Source organism: Diadema antillarum, unplaced genomic scaffold (assembly GCF_040938485.1).
Source record: "Diadema antillarum isolate AM-2024a unplaced genomic scaffold, OU_Dant_1.0 scf00000143, whole genome shotgun sequence".
Taxonomy (NCBI): domain Eukaryota; kingdom Metazoa; phylum Echinodermata; class Echinoidea; order Diadematoida; family Diadematidae; genus Diadema; species Diadema antillarum.
The window spans coordinates 448,002-468,182 of NW_027271032.1; the positions used below are offsets into that span (position 1 = coordinate 448,002).

Here is a 20,181-nt window from a genome sequence, read left to right on the forward strand (position 1 = left end):
AGGCTAGGGTAAGCCCTTCATATCTGCGTTCTGCACGCACCTGGGATGAAAGCTGCAACAAGTACAACGTTGGTCAGTAGTCGACTCGGGTGGTACGTTATTTGTAGTGCATGATGCTGTACCCGAATGTACAGGCCTTGTGTAGTTTACTGTAGATCATGTGCGCGAGGTTGTGAAACACCCTCCATACCAAAGCCAGTTCACTTACAGTTACACAGGAGTTTGAGCGAAAGCTGTTTAACTTGCTGACCAAATTACTACTTGTGAGATCGTAAAAGTATCGTCATTGAGATAGCATACGTCTTACCTTTGCTTGTAGATTGTATCTTATAGAAATATAGTCGTCTTCACGCACTGGTTTCTATTTTTACTGCAGCACGCATCCGGAAATGAAATTGCGTGATAGGTACCTAGGCTAGTTCACCAGCCGTTTTATGTGGCGGCCGCGGTAGTACCTCATCTCTGTAGTCTCTTTCCCATCGATTGTACAAATTGGTCAATGCACATTATATCAATACTGGGCCTTCCAAATGAGACACGGGAATGATTAAATCATTACCGGGTACGTTTTCTTTATTATCATCATTATCATTACTTCTCATCGCTGACAGACACAAAAATAAATAAAATAAATTGGAGTAGGAGTTACAGGCGTGAGCAATTAGATACAAATGGCTTCCTATAAACTGTGCTGAAAAGTGCATGAAGTTGTTTTCTTGTGTTAGGATGTTTTTAGAATTCTGTGTAAGAGTGTCAATAATTTGTCTTATTTGTTTGCACATTGTTGGGTTTTTGGGGTAATTTGACTTGGCAGGATGATCCTGTTCACATTTGTGAGCAAATGACTTGAAATTTTGCTTCAAGTTTACTGTAAACGAGCACCCTTGAACATAAACATGCACGAGAAGAGCAGTCATTGGACTACACACACACATACACACACACACACACACACACACACACACACCAAAGAGATCACCATATACTGGAATATGAAAACGAGTAGTTTTTGTTGATTGTAGAATTTAGGGTCCTACATATACACAATTAATTGCTGTTAAAAACTTTAATCTCTTATGCATCTCAGCAAATGGTCTAAATTAATTTGAGTCTGCTAAGACCTTATTTTGTCATAAAATACAACGTTAGTACTGACATTTTACATGAAGGACCCATATCCTCTCGTCACACCGCCAGCTACAATTAAGTAATCATTTATCCATCACATCTTCCTTAATTCCTTAAAGGACAAGTCCACCTTCATATACATGTGGATTGAGTGAAGGCAACAATATTAGTAGAGCGCATCAGTGAAAGTTTGGGGGATATCGGACAATCTGTTCATAAGCTGTGAATTTTTAAAGTATCTGTGCAGTCACTGCTGGATGAGAAGGCTACTACAGTGTATGATGTCACATGCATACAACGATATAATATATAAGGAAAATAAAAAGAGAATTTCACAAAATTTTACTTTTCGAATAAAGTGCGCACATTTCTTCGACTTGTCACTGATGTATATTATGGGTAATATTATTTCCCCTGCCTTCAGAAACAGAGAAGTCGAGTGTTCTTTTGTTATGCGAGACAAGTGAAAATATGTTGAATTTTCTTTCTTTCTTTGTATCGTTGTAAACATGTGACATCACAAATACTAGTCTTCTCATCCAGCCGTGACTGAGCAGAAACTTCAAAAATTCATAACTTTTGAACGGATTGTCTGATTTTCCTCAAACTCTCACTGATGTGTTCTACTACATATAGCTGCATTCACTCAACCCACATGTCTATGAAGATGAACTTGTCCTTTAAACCCATCTTGAAAGCTTTAGATCTGTTAATGTTTCCCCTTTATTCCTAAACAGACACATTTCAGTTGATTTAAGTTGTTTTTTATTCAAAACCTTGCACAAAAAAAAAATCACCAGTGTATATATTCAAGGACGAGTTCACCTTATCATATCTATGGAAGTCTACTCACTGAGCAGTGACTGCACAGAAACTTCAAAAATTCATACCTTCTGAACGGACTGTCTGATTTTCCTCGCACTTTCAGGGAAGTACTCCTCTAAATATTGCTGCTTTAACTCAATCCACATGTATATGAAGGTGAACTTGTTCTTTGAGAGTTTGATTTTATCACTTTAAATCACATACAATCTAAATCAAACACTCAAAGAAATGTCCTCTCCTCAACCATCTCAAGATAGTCAGGCAATACCAGACGACATCTCTGCATCAACTGCTTTATTAATCAAGTATACGGTGGTACAAACTTCTGACGTGGTCAAGAAAATTGACTCTGTACATTCATAAGTCGTCTCTTTTCACATGTAAAGAAGTATAGCACTTCATGATCGACATGTTAGTAGTGGATGCAGATTGCATTCTTTCTATACATACATAAACAAACTGCAGTTTCAAATCGTTGTCGTGTCTATGTGCAGTTCCTTTTCTTCTAAGTCTGCACCTGGGGGGCATTTCATGAAGCATTTTGGTCAGATATTTCTCTGACAAAATGTTCCAAGCTACTGAAATCCTTGCATCTGATTGGTTGAGAGCAAATTTGTCTGACAACTTTGTCGGACAAAATGCTTCATGAAATGCCCCCCAGGACACATGATTTTGATTTGTCATATTCCACAGTCAATGTGTGCTGACAAAGAAGACAGGTGCAGGCTCATGTAATAAGACCTAGACCCATTTGGACTGTAACTAAATATATGATCGGGTAGGGCCTATGTATTTTGAATTTCACTTCTGTACTGAGTTTTTTTAACAACATCTTACACACAACAACAAAATCAGAGAATAGTCCAACATTATCTCTATACATAGACCACCAGAAACCCTGCAATGTAGTATGATGTGAGACACCTTTGTCTCTCTCACTCTTTTTCTTCTCTTTCCTTTGTTGTTGTTGTTGTTGAAAAAAAAGATACATGGAGTTGCATTGAATGAAGATTCAGTCAAAAGACTTGTTCAAAACTCCACAACAAATACAAATCAAGATCATTTTAACACACTGCCTTGAGCTTTCTCCCTAGTTTTTGTTAAAAGTTGTGATCTCTCCCATTAAAGAAATCAAAAACAGACCAAAAAAAAAAAAAAAAAAAAAAATGAGGGGCAATCACCTCTACATAGGATTCAATCATGTACATGTAGCATAAATTTACACCACCCTGTTCATAAATATGCAATACATGTAACAAACAATACCGCACAGCTAAAAATAGAGTGATGCCTACAATTTCAATACTCTGATTTACAGCTGTAACAATGTTACTGGCACTGCTATATTTTCTTGCTTTCCAGAATGAAAATCTAGTTATTTGCGTGAAGGTCTTTAGGATTGAGAAATTTTGTTTATCATATCAGGTGTTTTCATTATACAGTGTATCATACCTCTTTAAACCAAATTTCTGTAATATTCTGTTTATCATATAAGGTGTTTTCATTATATCATACAAATTTCTGCAATATTACAAATGTTGCAAGTACAAATATGTGCATCATTTCATCCATACTTCATAAAATGACACATCAAAGTAACAAGCAACAGATGTAAGGAAATACTACAATATATAAGTACATGTATTTTATAATGTGATGGAAATAAAGTAAACCCCGCATTAGTCAACAAACCGTGTACCTCAACACAATGAAAAAGTCCCAATTTGTTTTGTTTTTTTTTTCCTTTTGTAACAATGTAATTAACTTCTGGGTAAGTCAACATTCCCATAAGTTGACAGATTTTTTCTGGTCCCATGCGTATCGACTTACAGGACGTTTACTCTCCTCTATTCTTAACTAGAGCTGGACACACCCATCTGTCAATTTCACTAATGTGCTGAACTATTTTTGTGACTCTTGAGTGAAAACTGCTTGTCAGGGCGTAAAATGTAAACGTACAGCTCAGCAATGTCAGGTGACAACAATCAATTAGTGATCTTCAGACAAACTACCATAAGTGAACAAAAATTTTGCTCTAAACCAAATACAGCTGAAGAGTTTAATGCTCTCAATTGAAGGCAAAACTTGAGCAAAATTCTCTCAACTGCAAGACATATTGTTGGGTATTGGCCAACAGGGCATCCTAGAAAGAAAATAGGAATAATCTTTTAATATCTACAGCTCCTTACTTTTCTAGGGGTGGGATGTTTGATTAATGGAATTGTATGTCCATCAACGTTTATAGTCACTTTTGATGCAAAATGATATAAGACATGATGAAATCTACAAGAAGACAGTATCATCAGGTAATCTACTGGAATTAAGGGTATGATCTACATCCAAATCAAACAAGACAGGGTTCAACGTATAGAGCAAAATTTAAAATGTTGCTCTTCCCTTGTTGGAGTTAAACTACATATTTTTTGGAAATTAATCAAACATTCACTTAAAGTTCTCAAATCATCTAACATAGTCAAGAGAGCCCATACAGGACTACCCCAATGCAAGTGAAGGATGTTACCTAGTTTCCCTAAAACTCCTCTCTGGTAACTGTGTGCACAACAAATGATACATCAAAGTAACAAGCAACAGATGTAAGGAAATACTGCATGACACAGTATCAAGAGACCACAACACATGAGCATTTCTGATAAACATTGTTTTTTAAAGCCATGCAACTTTTCATAGAAGTATTTGTGCTATAAATACTGTACAGCAGATTGGTATGGAAGATTGCAAGTTTTGCTCTGATATAAATTTCATGACAAAGCCACAGTTATAACATTGCCGATTGCTGCTGCAGTAATCCTTCTCCAGCCCCTTTTGTTGTCGCACGAGTGCAGCAGTGTGGATGCTCTTTTGCCATTTATCTCACCTATTGCCAACAGGGGGGTGAGACGTGGTCAGCCGTGCTCATTTGCCCTTTACCATGGCATACTGCCATTTATTGACTGATTTGTGCATGTTGTGCGCTTGAGCAAAAAGTTGGCAAGCCACCGACCAAGTCAGGAATGAAAACATGGCACACACAGAATTAACCATATCTTAAAACTGCTGGCTACAGAGTGATTCCATACTGCATGCTAACAGATAGATAACAGCAATTCCTCATATTTATAGCAAGGAACAAGCAGATGTCAAATGTGCAATGACCAAGACAGCTGTTACATTCTGTGTAACACTGAAAGCCTCTCCCAAATTTCATATAATATGTTTGGGTACTGTATCAATCTGAGAGTAGAGTTCTTTTTATGTATTTGCCTTTATTTTCTACTTTCAGCCTGAATTAAGGCCTTCTGAAATAATATTACAATTTGATAGCCAATAAGTGACTAGTGAAGAAACTAGAACACCTACACAATAACACACTAAATCCTTGTAAAATAATCTCTTATTTTATCCTTGGAGGACAGGGTATTCATTTCATAATTCACATCCATGATACAAATTGTACATAATTGATTTAATGACTAATCCTTTCCTTGGGAAGATCCACTCCATCAGGACTGATTCCGTCTGTCACATGACACAGTGGTAAAATGATGACATCTGTACACGGTGAATCGTCAAGTTATGTCAAGCTGGAAATATAAACAATAAAACACATACAACATTAAAAGCACATCAGCATAGATGTCAATGCTCATACATCTAAATCACAGAGATGTTGATGAGCTTTCAGAGATGTCAATACTAGTGAGTTACATGTATATCAATAACTTGCGATACTTATTCCCAAAATAGGGAAGCCTTCATATCCTCTCGTCAGAACATATTTCACTAATCATGGAGCCTGCTGCAATGTCAGAGGGTGTCCTGGCAAATTATGGAGACTTTGACAGCTCTGTAGAGGAAATAATTTTCCTGGTATCGCATCGCAATTTGCTATGCATTTTTACAACACTGCTACACAAACTAACTTTTGTGTAGCAGTTTTCTTCCATAGAAGTGTACAGGATAACATTTAAACTATTGTTCATCAGCTGAAATTGCTAATCAAATTTGAGTTGGAAAATTATTCCCTGCTGTATAAACTTGGAGCAAGTTTACTGCAACACACTTTCAAGGGTGCCTCCCCTTCTCAAGCAATTACTACATTCTGCCAGAGTAATGGCCATTAATTTAGTTAATTTCAAGCAATTTATTATTTCATTCATTTATAACCTCTCTGTACCAAATAATATTTCCACTTATAATTCCCTGCTGAAACCATGGCTGGAATATGAATTCCCCCAAAAGTATGACCTTGACCTTGTTTACCTATTATCAGCATCATGAACACGCAAATAATTCGACAGTTATTTGTACTCTTTAGAAAAGAAAACAAACACATGGCATTACCACCGGACATTCATGGCTGAAATAATGCCATATTTGACCAACCTTCAGTGACATTTGACCTTTGGCTTTAACTATGCTGAATTTGCCCAAAATCTAATCAGCACATCTATGATATGTGCATCTCAAGGAACATACCTTGGTTATGAAATATGGAATTTCAGTGATCAGTTTCTAATTTATTTTAATCATGATAACAAGAGCTAGGGAGGATAGACGAACAAACAGACAGACAACCCAAAAACATAATTATTACTAGTAGCAACAAGTGGTTGCTACAACAGAGATCTACAAGTTGACTCTCTGGGGCAGAATAGATGAAAGCAGGGCCGACGCTACCTTTTTAAAAGTGAGAGGGCCCAGTTTATGGGAACAGGGATGTTGACTCATTTTGAGGATGACATATTTCTGGTATCAGACTCACCTATCCACCAAGGCATCTCGCATTTCTGAGGCAATGGCTGACGGTTGACCCTCACCCAGCTTGAAAACTTTCTCAACGACGGAAAGTTCAGTTGTCGTGGTGTCCAATCCACAGAAGGCACACCAGTCGTTGACGACCATACCACCTCCTAACACCTCGCTACCACGGTTCACTGTACCAGCCTGATTCAAGGATGGAATTATGAAGAACATGCTTGTTACTTTCACAGCGTTATAGGGGTAATTGTGATACAGGTGACTTCCCCTATAACAAAGTCATCGGGATCGGCAGCTTTTTTTTTCATTATACATGTGTATTCTAATTTTGTTAATAGGCGAGCAGTAAAGGACATAAACACTATTGACGATAATTTTGGGACATGCGGTTTTTTTACTTCTTGTAACAAGAATTTTGTATTCCAGAGCTCAATATTAGCGGTGGTCAGGTGGCGGGGGCAACTAAATCTATGTCTGGCCACTAAATTCCCCAAAAGGCTCTTTTAATGACCAGATCAGACACTTCAAATAAAGATTCAAAATGGATTGTTATGTTTCCATCTATTTCAGGCCACTAAACATTTACTTTTTCTTTTGGGGGGGGGGGGGGGGGGGGGCACCAAAACCTTACATCTGAAGATTATATGCCTTACAGTCACAGACTGATCATTTAAAGTACTTCTTGACTCCGAGTACCTGCAATACTACAAATAATGGTAATCAAAGCTTGTCATGGTAAAGGCAAGTGTTCTGCAGTTCTTCCAACTTTTGTATAGATTGGTGTGACTATCTGCAGTCCGGATTTCTCACAAGCGTTCCACTTTATATTTGAATCGCTCCTTTAGACCTCATAAAAAAAATGTCAATTTACAGCTAGCCAGCCATGCTGTAGTAAATGCACCATATTAACACAGTTGCATACACACTACTAAGCATGGTGGCATGGGGGCAAAACTGATTTGTTTTTCTACAGAAAAGTAACATGGCAAGTATAGATAGGAGAAAACAAACACTGTAACCATTGCTGCGCAAACTTTCCTGCATGGAATTGGGAATTTTGCTTCCTCCCACACTGACTTAGATGATAAAAGCATTTCATGTCTATGGAAAGAAGAAACTTGAGTAGCTGTATCACACATTTATGATCACTTTTATCTGATGCAAAGGCTACAGTACCCCTACAGTGTGTTCTTAATAAAACATGGCCTAAGAGCTGCTAGGCTGTACATGCCTAATTTTTTCCCCGTCCAATTCACTTACCACCAAGGGAACTTGTAATAACGATGACAGCTCATCTTGATCTTCTACTTTGGTCTTTGGATGCACCTAAACATGCAAGAAACACAATAACAGCACATAACTTAAGAGCAGAAATGAAATGCAGGGGTATTAACAAGTTTCTTTGGCGATACAAAGACTGCTTACAATTTTCTCACATCGGCTTACACATACCATGAACCTTATTTGTGAGCACAACTCATTAGGAAATGCTGAAATTGAGACATAATTTTTTTTTTTTTTGTAATTTCCCACCAACTGTTATCCAGAGAGAGCCTCCCCCTTTAATAGTACATGTACTGGTTTCCTATTCCTACTAAGTTGAATCAGTATTTTCGACATACCTTCACAGTTCAGTAAGTTTGCTTAAATTTTGAAAAGTACCTACAATATTCACTGTAGGATAATCATCTCAAATTCCCTGCACAAATTCAACACACATTACATTTCATTGACATTTTAATGTTATTGACGAGATAAAATGTGCACCATTCCTGTTATAAAATTCTCTCATTCTCTTCATAAACAAAATTCCTCTGAAGTGTGCTGCATATAAGCAAAGCAACGATTATGTTCTACACATCTTGTACTAATAGTGAGCTTTAGATCTGCGACACAAACACTAAGACGATGTTAAAGGACAAGTTCACCTTCATATACATAAGGATTGAGAGAATGCAGCAATATTAGTAGAACACATCAGTGAAGTTTGAGGAAAATTGGACAATCCATTCAAAGTTACGAATATTATAAGTACCTGCGCAGTTACTGCTGGAAGAGAAGACTACTACAGTATAAGTATATGATGTCACATGCGTACAACTATATAAGGAAAATAAAAAGAGAATTTCACAAAACTTTACTTTTTGAATAAAGTGCACAGTTCTTCGACTTGCTACTGACGTATGTTAAGGATAATATTATTCCCCCTGCCTTCTGAAAGTGAGAAGTCGAGTGTTCTTTTGTTATGGGAGAAAAATGGAAATATGTTGAATTTTCTTTATTCTTTCCTTATATCGTTGTACTCATGTGACATCACAAGCTATAGTAGTCTTTTCATCCAGCCGTGACCGAGCAGAAACTTCAAAAATTCGGAACTTTTTAACGGATTGTCCGATTTTGCTCAAACTCTCACTGTTGTGTTCTACTAATATTGCTGCATTCACTCAACCCACATGTCTATGAAGGTGAACTTGTCCTCTAAGTAGGCAAAAAATGGTGTTCTACACATGTGCGAGACAGCTGTTTCCATTGTCCAAACTGGGAGGCTGCGTTGTTTTAGCAATCGTGTCGCAGATCTAAAGCTTGCTATTTTGAAGTCTGACAACTTACAAGCCCTCCTTGGTTACTGAGAACACTGTAGCTGCCCACGAGAGCATTGTCTGCTATTGTTTGCCGGAACACTTCCACTTTGAGGACATCAGACAGGATTTCTTCTGTTTCCTGGGAAGAAATGAAACCAATCAACAAGAAGTTTTTTTCACAGACACATTGCATGAATATTCATAATTTCTCATCACATAACTATTTACTGTAAGACTATCAATGCATATGACTTTTTTTATCTAAGCCCTCAGAGATGAGTTTGTTTGAAATATTAAGATCAAGGAAGAATATTGTGTGGCGCGCCAAATCACGTGTTTGGTAGATAATTGCTGGAATCAGAGGGCTCAAAATGAGTAACTGCGGAAACTATCCACAGCTATTCCCTCTGAGCTCCATGAGAAGTAGAGAGGTAGATCTCGTCCAAGTAAGGGTGGGCTCTTTACTAATCTTATGTTTCCCAACTGGAACACACACTGTGTGCTATTTTCCAGTTAGGTACAGATGTCTGGAAACTACGTAATTGTAAATTAATGGAGGCTGCAGCAATATCGTTATCAGTAGAAAACATAAGTGGAGTTTGAGGAAAAATTTGACAATCCATTCAAAATAGACAGAGTTTTGGTGCTGCCAATTCTAAATGAGAAGACGACGACAGTTTGTGGCATCACGCATGTACAAGGATATAAATAAAATAAAAGGGGAATTCCACAAAGTTTCTGTCGCATATTTTTCTTTCTGACAAACTGTCATAAGCTATTGAAATCTTTGCATCTATTTGGCTGAGAGTAAATTTGTCAGAGAAAAAAAAAATCTCACAAAGCACTTGATGAAACGTAACCCCCCCCCCCCAAAAAAAAAAAGACTCCATGAGAAAAGTCCTCATGTATTGGATCTATAGATGGACCTACCCTGTTTAAGTCAGGGTGAACCAGGGCAACGTAGTCATTGCAGGCAATGACATTTCCCAGGGCAGACAGCTTCTCTTCCACCCTCTGAATGGCGACACTATCTGGGAGTGAATTGCGCAAGTGCTGGAGCTCTTGGTCGGTGGTAGAACTTGGAACAAGCAGCCCACGTCTGTTACCTGCACACAGAATTCAGGATTTAGATCATAGGAGAGACCATGCTCCAAGCTAGATCAATCATTGTGAAGAAATGGGATATATCATCTCAGGTGGAAATTTGATGCTGTGGAGTGACAGAAAATGAATTGTGTATAATATACACAGGTCACAGCACTTATCATATCACATCCTCGTCTTAGAAAGTGATACCAGAAATCGCCTAAACAACACAAAAAAAGTATGGCTTCCAAAGCAGGAATGAAATACCTGCATTGCAATGAAATTGTAGCCATTCAAAATAGAAACAGATGTATTTTTAAGTGGGAAAAAAACAGAAACAAACAACAACAACAACAACAACAAAATAACACATAATATACTGGAGTATGTAAAATAACAATGAAAATATACAGTGAACAGAAAAATACCAAAGTGTAATACAGTTGTACACTCACCAACAGTCAATCTGCCAACGATTCTGCAGCCGGCAACAGCACAGTGCACCACAGGAATGACATCACCCAGCTCTCCTTCAAATGTGCTATAGAACAGGAAAGTGTTTGTTAATTTACAACTAAGTCCTCTCTTTTAGGTCTGAATGTTACAATTCTACAAAACTCCTAACCACCATGCAAAATGCTAGGAGGGAAAAGAGACTCAGGCAATAAGATACGGGTATAAGGAACGATGACTTTAATATTGTGGTTTATACTTCATAGTATTATTACTGCTGTGTATGTCACGCACTGTACAGTACATTGTGGCTGGATTACCTGATCCGAGGAGGAATTAAGCAGTTTTTGTATGAAGTCACTTGACAATATCAGTCAGGTGACCAAGTGATTACCCCAAAAATGGGAAATCAGGCAAGACATTTAGCTAGACCCACCAAGGAGGTACTAGGCAAGTTCATGGACCCACAAACTCCCCCACTGCACAGGACTACCAGACTACAGAACGAACCACACTGAATACTCAGAACTCTTGACTTGCATGCATGCGTCTTACCATAACGGAAGTAGCAGATATCAACAAGTGGAATCCACATATGAATATTACATTTACTATCATCACGCATTCATAATCAGGTTATGTCTAGTATATTTGTAATAAGGGCACACCACAACAGTATGCTACACTAAAATTAAATTGCTTTGTGCAGTACTCTGTATATTGAAATCTCCCACACTATCCACAGTGAATCGGGTCATGAGAAAAAAAAAAAATTTTGGCAAGAGTTCCTTTTGTACCCCCCCCCTTAAAATTGAAAAAAAAAAAGAATAAGAAGAAAATATATTTAATCACAAAACACATTTACATCTATCTACATAGGTACAAATAGTGGCAGAAATTAATAAAAACCTTCGTGACTGTTGCGACTGATAAGTTGGAGACGTCGCGGAGACGTCTCCATTGGTGAGATATTTACTATCAATGAAAATAATTCAGGGGAGACGAGACACTCTTAAAGTCTTATTAGTGTTTGTTTAGCCCGACCAGACGCCGTGCGAAATATGCGTTGTGTACAGCGACAGGGCTGTGTATATAGTTAGTGTCTGTTGAGTGTTGGCTATTATCATGGTTGGTTGTATAACTTGTGAAGTTGTAAGGCAGTAGATCTAAAATATTAAGCTAAACATCAGACACAGAGCAAGCAAGACATTAGGGCTTCTCCGCAGAACATTATCACCATGCACCAAGGAAGTAAAGGCCAGAGCCTATACCGCACTTGTCCGGCCCCAACTAGAATATGCATCAGAGGCCTGGAACCCACACACAGCTACAATGGTAAACTCTCTTGAGCAGGTGCAGAAAACTGCTGCTCGGTTTGTATGTACATGGAGACTACAGGTATTCAACATCTTCCTCAACGCTGGTCTCGGCTCTTGGTGGGGATAGTCTCCACACACGATGCCTCCTTGCACAGTGCACCCTCTTTCATAAGATACACTACTGTCAACTTCTACGTTTACCACATGTGATTTTCCCAGCTACCTATATAGGAAGGCATGACCATAAGCTCAAATACATAATCCCAACCGCAACCAGATGTGTTTAAATTTTCCTTTTTTCCCAGAGCTGTTAGAACCTGGGACCATTTGCCAGGACCTGTGGTCACAACTACCAACCCATTAACATTCAGAGAGGCTGCTCTTCCAGTCATCCGAGTGATGCAGCCTGTGTTGGGTCACACATGCTCTAAGAAAAGATGCATGTTTTTTTACTAGCACTATGCACCGTCACTTTTATTGTACATTAGTGACATTTAAAATCATGTTCACCATGTCACCTCTCACTGATGCATGACACTCCTACCATCCCGGGATAGTTTCAAGGAACTGCTGAAAGGAATTACTACTTCAAGGTTCAAGGTTTAAACGCAATATAAATTTAACAATTACCATGATTACAAGAATAAATTTACAACATGACTAAATTTTAGTAAAATTTAATGATAGTCAATCGATCATAACATGCGATTTTTGATGATTTCATATAAATAGCAATTCTGTTCTCCTCCTGCCAACTCAACTGGTTTATGCCATAAAATCATCGGCCAAAATTTATCTAAATTGGGCAATGAAAGTCGATTATCACAAACAATTGTTACAACACACACGAAATAAAAGGCTTGGGACTACACAGTTGACATCTCTTGCAGCATGCTATTCACAGGCATGGCACGGCACGGGAACTGGCGACTCGGAGTCACACACTCACCTGTAAAAATTTTCTGAAGCTCCAACTGGCACCAAACAGTACGTGTTAGTAAGCTTGGCGAACACACCTACTTCATTGTTACTCTCAAACTGTGTTCTTAACGCCATATTCCTTTTCCTTCTTCCTTCTTTATCTTGGAAAATCGGTAAGTCTGGAGTGTTGTGTATGTATAGAACGTGTAGAGCAGAAACGTGAGTATATCGAATACAGTGTGCGTGCAAATGCGTGGAGCTAGGTGGCAAAGGAAGTGTGGCCGTGAGTACCCGATTGCGTAACAGCACGGAGGACTGCGAAAATTGCTGAAGCTTGCGCAATCAGTGTGTTCCGAAGAACAAACTTGTTCTATTTTCTCTCAAAAAGACATTCTATACCCACTGGCGTAGCCGGGGGGGGGGGGGGGGGGGGGGGGCGATGGGGGCGATCCCCCCCCCCCCCCCCCCCCATTAAGATTTGGACCGGGGATTTGGGAGGCGGAAGAAAAAAAAATGCGTGTATACTGTATGCATGCACATGAAGCAGGTCTCCTTTCAACCTTTCATCAAATAAGATATTTCATTTTGAATATTTCACTCAAAGTGTGCACCAGATCGTTGAATTTCAATTCAAAATATGCAAAATCTCTCGTGCTTGGGAGGGGGATACCCCCTCCCAAACCCTCCCCCTCTGTGCCTCTTTCCCTAGCTTAGTACACTTTTTAGATTTACAAAAAATCATGAATAATTCTGAGTGCACAAGACTTATCACTTACATTCCGAAAACTCAAGGTTCCCTCATGTACAAGGGGAATTTCCCCTTTTAATCGACCCTTTCCTCCCTCAGTCCCCCCAATCAGTTTTGTGTGTGTGTGTGTGTGTGTGTGTGTGTGTGTGTGTGTGTGTGTGTGATTTCCCAAATGTTGATTCCATCAAATATGCGTAGACGAGATATCTCAATTTCAACCTTAAAAAGGCAAAAGCTCCAAGGGTGGGGAAGGGTGGGGAAGGGTGGGGAAGGGTGGGGATAACACTCGCCCACGCCTTCTCCCTGCTCGCCCACGCCTTCTCCCTGCTCGCCCGTCCCTCCCCCCCCCCCCTTCCGCCATTGCACCAAAAATTTGCAACAGATCGCTGAATTTCAGGTCTGAAAACGCAAAATCACCTTCGTGTGGGAGGGGATAAGCCTCTATCTACACCCTTGTGTGCATGCTTTTTCTGTTTGACTGCTGAACAGACAGTGTTCATGATATACAGTGTAAGAATTAATACAAGAAGATTATTCAAATGATACCATTTTATAGGCAAATTGTTCAATAATAATCTACACTAAAATATACTGCTACCTTCAACAAGGGGGACTGTTTCACGTCGATAAAACGCACAAAAACATGCATCAAATTGCACCATTTGCGACATCAAAATGCAAAAAGTTCTCACCGTGGGAGGGGGGACACCCCCCTCCCACACCCTCCCCTCCCTTTTCACTCGCTCCGCTCGCTCGGGTTCAGTCGCGTTCATGATATTCAGTGAAAAGAATTATTAATACAAGAAGTGTATTTAACTTATACCAGTTTATAGGCAAATTGTTCAATGACAATCTACATCAAAATATACTGCTACCTTAAACAAGTGGGACTGTTTCACGTCGATAAAACGCGCAAAAACATGCATCAAATTGCACCATTTACAACATCAAAATGCAAAAAGTTCTTACCGTGGGAGGGGGGACACCCCCTCCCACACCCTCCCCCCCCCCCCCCCCCCTCGCTCGCTCCGCTCGCTCGGGCTCGGTCGCTTCGCTCCCTCGCAGACTAACCGCCCCCCCCCCCTAACATGAAATCCTGGCTACGCCGTTGTCTATACCCTGATCATATTTTTGAAAGAGGTTATCGTCTGTGACTTTGTTAGATGATGACCATTCATTCCGCATTATTCATCCTCAAATTTAATGGTTGTCCCAATCTTACGCTTTATAAATCAGCAGTAGGAAAAGGAGACAAAACACACGGTAGTAAAACGGAAGATGTTACGCAGTGGAAAATAACGGTTTATTTGAGATGAAATATGTGTGGATAACATTCTGAAGAAGATAGAATCATTGTTAAACAGGACTCATCACCCTCTAACACATTAATGCAGTTTGATGAAATATGTGGTCAATTCCAATCATCTTATTGAGGAGGACAAATCGCTATAGACCTATTATGAATCATTTTGCGCAGACATTCAGATTCTCTAGTCCGATTAAGAATGCGTTTAATATCGTCTGCATCTCATATTAGATGTTGCCCATTACAAAGCATTATACCTACCTTGAGCATGTTTGGTCGTTTTCTCCTTCTCTCACCTTTCCATTTCCTCGTGTCTGTTTTTGTTGTATCCCTCTCCTTTCAGTCTTACATTTTCTTCTTCTCTTCATGTCTCCCATAATGAAATTATGTACATATTATTATAACAAATATTTTGATTGACGGAAAGCCGCACAAACATTCTAGTATGACATGGTGACACTCTAAAGTCAATCTGCCGACATGAGCGGTTGCAATGCAATAGTCATAAAGTTGTGGATATTGCCCGTGTATTTGCCAAATTGGACTTGAAATTGTTTACTTTTCACCATTTATTTGTTGGTTGGTTATGGGCTTTGTGTGTATGTGTGTGTTTGTATGTGTGTGTGTGATGTGTGTTTACCTGCTTCTCTCTTCTCTTCCTCTTTCTTACGTATAGTTACAATATAATTCTTCTTTCAATTGTCTATACTCTTACTCTAAATTCTTATTTCCCTTGATATTTACCTGTTTCTACTACAGGTGCTTTTTTGTTGTTGTTGTTGTTTTCGGTAACTGCATCAGGTAAGTTAACAAGCACTTCAACTTTTTACAAGGAAATGCGGGCAACAAGTTCTTTACTTTACTAATGACAATGTTGATGATTATGATGATGATGATGATAATAATGATGATGATAATAATAATAATAATAATAATAATAATAATAATAATGATAATAATGATAACGACAATAAGGATAATAATAATAATAATAATAATAATAATAATAATAATTATGACAATGATATTAATGATGATAATAAAACTATTATCACTATTATTATTATCATTATCATTATTATGTATTGTTGTGTTCGCTCTTATATTCCAAACTCATGGGGATAGAGTAAGACTGCCACCGTATCTATCCATCTGTTTTTACATCCATCTATCCGAGTCATCTATCTCCCTCTCTCTTTCTCTTTCTCTGTCTGTCTCTCTCCTTCTACATTATATAGCAGGCACACATCCAAGCACACTGGAGGACAGACAGCACAAGGCATGACACACCCTCACGTACACACGTCAAGACATGACATTGGTAAATGGTATAGGCCTTAAAGGGATCGTATAGTTTTGGTTGAGACCTAACTTCAGGTTTCTAACAGTTTTGGGTGAGATAATGAGAAACCTCCCAAGAAATATGAAAGATCATGTAATTCCATGAGGCATTCATTGTTTATTTGATGAAAATTGGTTTTGAAATGGCTGAGATACCCAAAACAGAGTAATGCTAACAAAAGGTGGGACCCAGCTTTTATTATGATCTCTTTATTTTACTTTGTTTATCGATGTCTCAGCCATTCCAAAACTAATTTTCATCAAATAAACTTTGAACTTGTCTTAGAATGGTGTGCTCTGCACTATTTCATAAGTGGTTTCTTGGTCTCTCGCAAAAAGTTAAAAGCCCAATCCTCGCCAGTAGTATATACATGTACCCGTTCGCACCCCGTGGAGCAGTGGAGCTGTGGAGCGGTGGAGCTCCACAGCTAATGAATATTAATGAGCTCATGAATAGTAATGATCATGAATATGTATGAATATGTATTTATGTAAATAGACATGCATTATGTATGAGTGTGAGATATAATAGTCTGTGAATGGGTGTGGCAAAAGCAATAATGAATTGTGGAGCAGTGGAGCTCTCTGACCTAGCATATCAAATTAGTGAGCTTAAGCCATGAATATGTATGATTATGCATTTATGTTAACATTGTATAAACTATGCGTACGCTGTAGAGCTATGGAGCTTTGGAGCTGTAGAGCTGTGGAGCGGGAGTGACTCTCTCGCAACATCATGGCTAGTGTGGAGTGTGAGATGTTGTGGAGTCTTTTATTTTTGCACGTAAAGTTGATGCGAATACAATTATGCAAATGCGTATGACAGTAAGGTGCGAAGAAATGAACATGATCAATAATGTAGAGCTTCAAGATGACCTAACATATGAATATTAATGAGCTTAAACCATGAATATGTATGATTATGTATTTATGTAAATATGATTTGTTTATACGTGTGGAGGTGTGGAGGGTGACTCATTGCAACCGATGGTATGGCTTGTGTGGAGTGTTTGTTGTGGAGTCGTATGATTTTACACGATGAATATTATGAAAGGGTAAATTATATCAGCAATGATTAAATGTATGACACAGATATGTTTACCTTGTGAATGTGCGTGACAGTAACGCGTGTGGGCTTAGGTTTATTTGATACTTGATTGTGGAGCTGTTGAGACTTTCATTTTTTTTTACAACGGATTACAACACGATAATACATACAGAACATTTCATATCAATACAGATATTCGTGTAAATGTGTAAACACGACGTAGGATCATAAGATAGGCCCATGATCACGTACCCGCTGAGCAGCGGAGTCGTGAAGCAGTGAAGTTCCAAGATAATGCAAAATGTATGAATATTCATGAGTTGAGGGTTTAATGTGGAGTTAATGGTGTGATGGGGTTGTGCGCGTTTTTATGATGGAAATCTTATGTGACTTTGCTTGACGTAATATCATTACGGTGTGAGTACTTGGCATCGAAAGTGAGAATAAATGAGAACAATAATATTCATCTTTTCATCATTTCATCATTTCATCATTTCATCGTTTCGTCGTTTCATCATTTCATCATTTCATCATTCCATCGTTTCATCATTCCATCGTTTCATCGTTCCATCGTTTCATCGTTCCATCGTTTCATCCTTCCATCGTTTCATCATTTCATCGTTTCATCATTCCACTGATCATTCAATCGTTTCATCATTCCATCGTTTCATCATTCCATCGTTTCATCATTTCATCGTTTCATCATTCCATCGTTTCATCATTTCATCGTTTCATCATTTCATCGTTTCATCACTCCATCGTGTAATCATTTCGTCGTTTCATCATTTCATTTCGTCATCATGTCCATCGTTTCATCTCATTTGCATTATCTACAAGTGCGAAGTAACAGATTGTAGCGTTTTGTACGATAATTGCGGAGTCTTATGCTTTGCACAATAGTATACGAAAAGGTGATATTGCATTCAGGCATAATTATGTGTAAATGTGTAAACAAGTTGATCGTAAGGTAATGACCGAGTACCCAATGAGCAATAGAGAGTTCCAAGGTGTTGCATGATGCATGAATGAGTGCTCATTACAGATATGACTAAGATGTGTGAGTTCTCTGTCGTGGTTGAGTGATTGATGTAATCGACGTTTTGATATTCCCAATGTTCATGATACATCTTTTACTCTACTACAAGTCGCACCTAGCTTCAATAGTTTACAAAAATGTATCTTGTAATATCGTGTTATGTATATATAGTTGAACTTAAAAAAAAAATCGGCAAACCACACGGTCATTAACATACGTTTCGAGACGTAAGCATATCAGACGTTACACAATGATATTGAAGTTGTAAAGTATCGTGACTATCATGTCGTCGTTTATTTTGTTAATTTTGTTTAAGAATGTGTTGTACAACATTTTTTTTTTTCGGTTTCGTTAAAGTTCAGCGATTTGAATAAACAACAACAAAAACAACAACAACAGAAGTCGCACATAGTACATATATTTAAACAAAATGGCGAAATGACAAAATGGCGAAATGATGAAACGGCGAAACGGCGAAACGGCGAAACGGCGAGTATTCACAGCTCCACAAGTCTCACCTGAGCGTGCTTAATCTTACAGTCATACATAATTGATACGCATTTGCATACATTAATATTCATATGCTAGGTCATCTTGTTGGAGCTCCGCTGCTTCACAATTCGCTATTGGTGATGACTTATCCTACATACGTTACTGTTATACGAATTTGCATAGTTCTATTCATATCAATCTTTCGTATCATCGCGCAAAATCATACGACTCCACAACATACACTCAACACCAACCATACAATCAATTGAAAAAGAGAAACCCCTCACAGCTCCATAGCTCCACAGCTCCTTAGCCCAAACATAATTCATATATTAACATAAATGCATATCATACATATTCATGAATAAAGCTTATCAATATTCATATATTAGTCATCTTGGAGTTCCACTACTCCACAATTCACTATAGATGATACTTAATACTTCATACGTTACCGGCATATATATACGCATTTGCATATATATCAACCTTTCGTATCATCGTGCGAGAAAACAAACAAACAAACATAAAAACATAGCAAAAAAAAAAAAAAAAACACGACTCCACAATATGCACTCCACACTGTAAGCCATACAATCCGTTGCAAAAAATATAAAAAAATGTAAGTCTCAACAGCTCCACAATCAAGTATCAAATAAACTTAAGCCCACATGCGTTACTGTCACGCCCATTCACAAAGTAAACATATCTGTGTCATACATTTAATCTTTGCATATGCTGATATAATTTACCCTTTCATAATATTCATCGTGTAAAATCATACGACTCCACAACAAACACTCCACACAAGCCATGCCATCGGTTGCAAAGAGTCACCATCCACACCTCCGCACACGCATAAACAAATCATATTTACATAAATACATAATCATACATATTCATGGTTTAAGCTCTTTCATATTCATATGTTAGGCCAATTTGAAGCTCCACAGCTCCACAATTCATTATTGATAATGTTCATTTCTTCGCACCTTACTGTTATATTTGCATAATTATATTCGCATCAACTTACACTCCACACTAGCCATGTTGCGAGAGAGTCACTCCCGCTCCACAACTCCACAGCTCCATAGCTCCACAGCGTACGCATAGTTTATACAATGTTAACATAAATGCA

The 20,181-nt window shown here is 38.3% G+C and overlaps 1 protein-coding gene across 1 annotated transcript; it reads right to left on the reverse strand.

The window, feature by feature from the left end:
• Positions 1-3,632: 3,632 nt before the first annotated feature.
• Positions 3,633-13,207, reverse strand: LOC139721408 (eukaryotic translation initiation factor 6-like). Its single transcript, XM_071632723.1, has 7 exons — positions 13,101-13,207; positions 10,835-10,920; positions 10,224-10,399; positions 9,322-9,432; positions 7,972-8,037; positions 6,716-6,897; positions 3,633-5,534 (listed from the first exon to the last, which is right to left on the reverse strand). The coding sequence occupies exons 1-7, from the start codon at positions 13,205-13,207 to the stop codon at positions 5,525-5,527; spliced, it is 738 nt and encodes a 245-aa protein (XP_071488824.1). The 3' UTR covers positions 3,633-5,524.
• Between the last annotated feature and the right edge of the window lie 6,974 nt (positions 13,208-20,181).

Excerpts from the sequence above, each read along its gene's own strand:
- LOC139721408 (XM_071632723.1), bottom strand. The coding sequence starts at position 13,207 with ATGGCGTTAAGAACACAGTTTGAGAGTAACAATGAAGTAGGTGTGTTC. Across the intron at positions 10,921-13,100 it reads GCTTCAGAAAATTTTTACAG|CACATTTGAAGGAGAGCTGG; the intron begins GTGAGTGTGTGA and ends CCTGTTCTATAG. Across the intron at positions 8,038-9,321 it reads TCAGTAACCAAGGAGGGCTT|GTGCATCCAAAGACCAAAGT; the intron begins GTAAGTTGTCAG and ends TTGCATGTTTAG.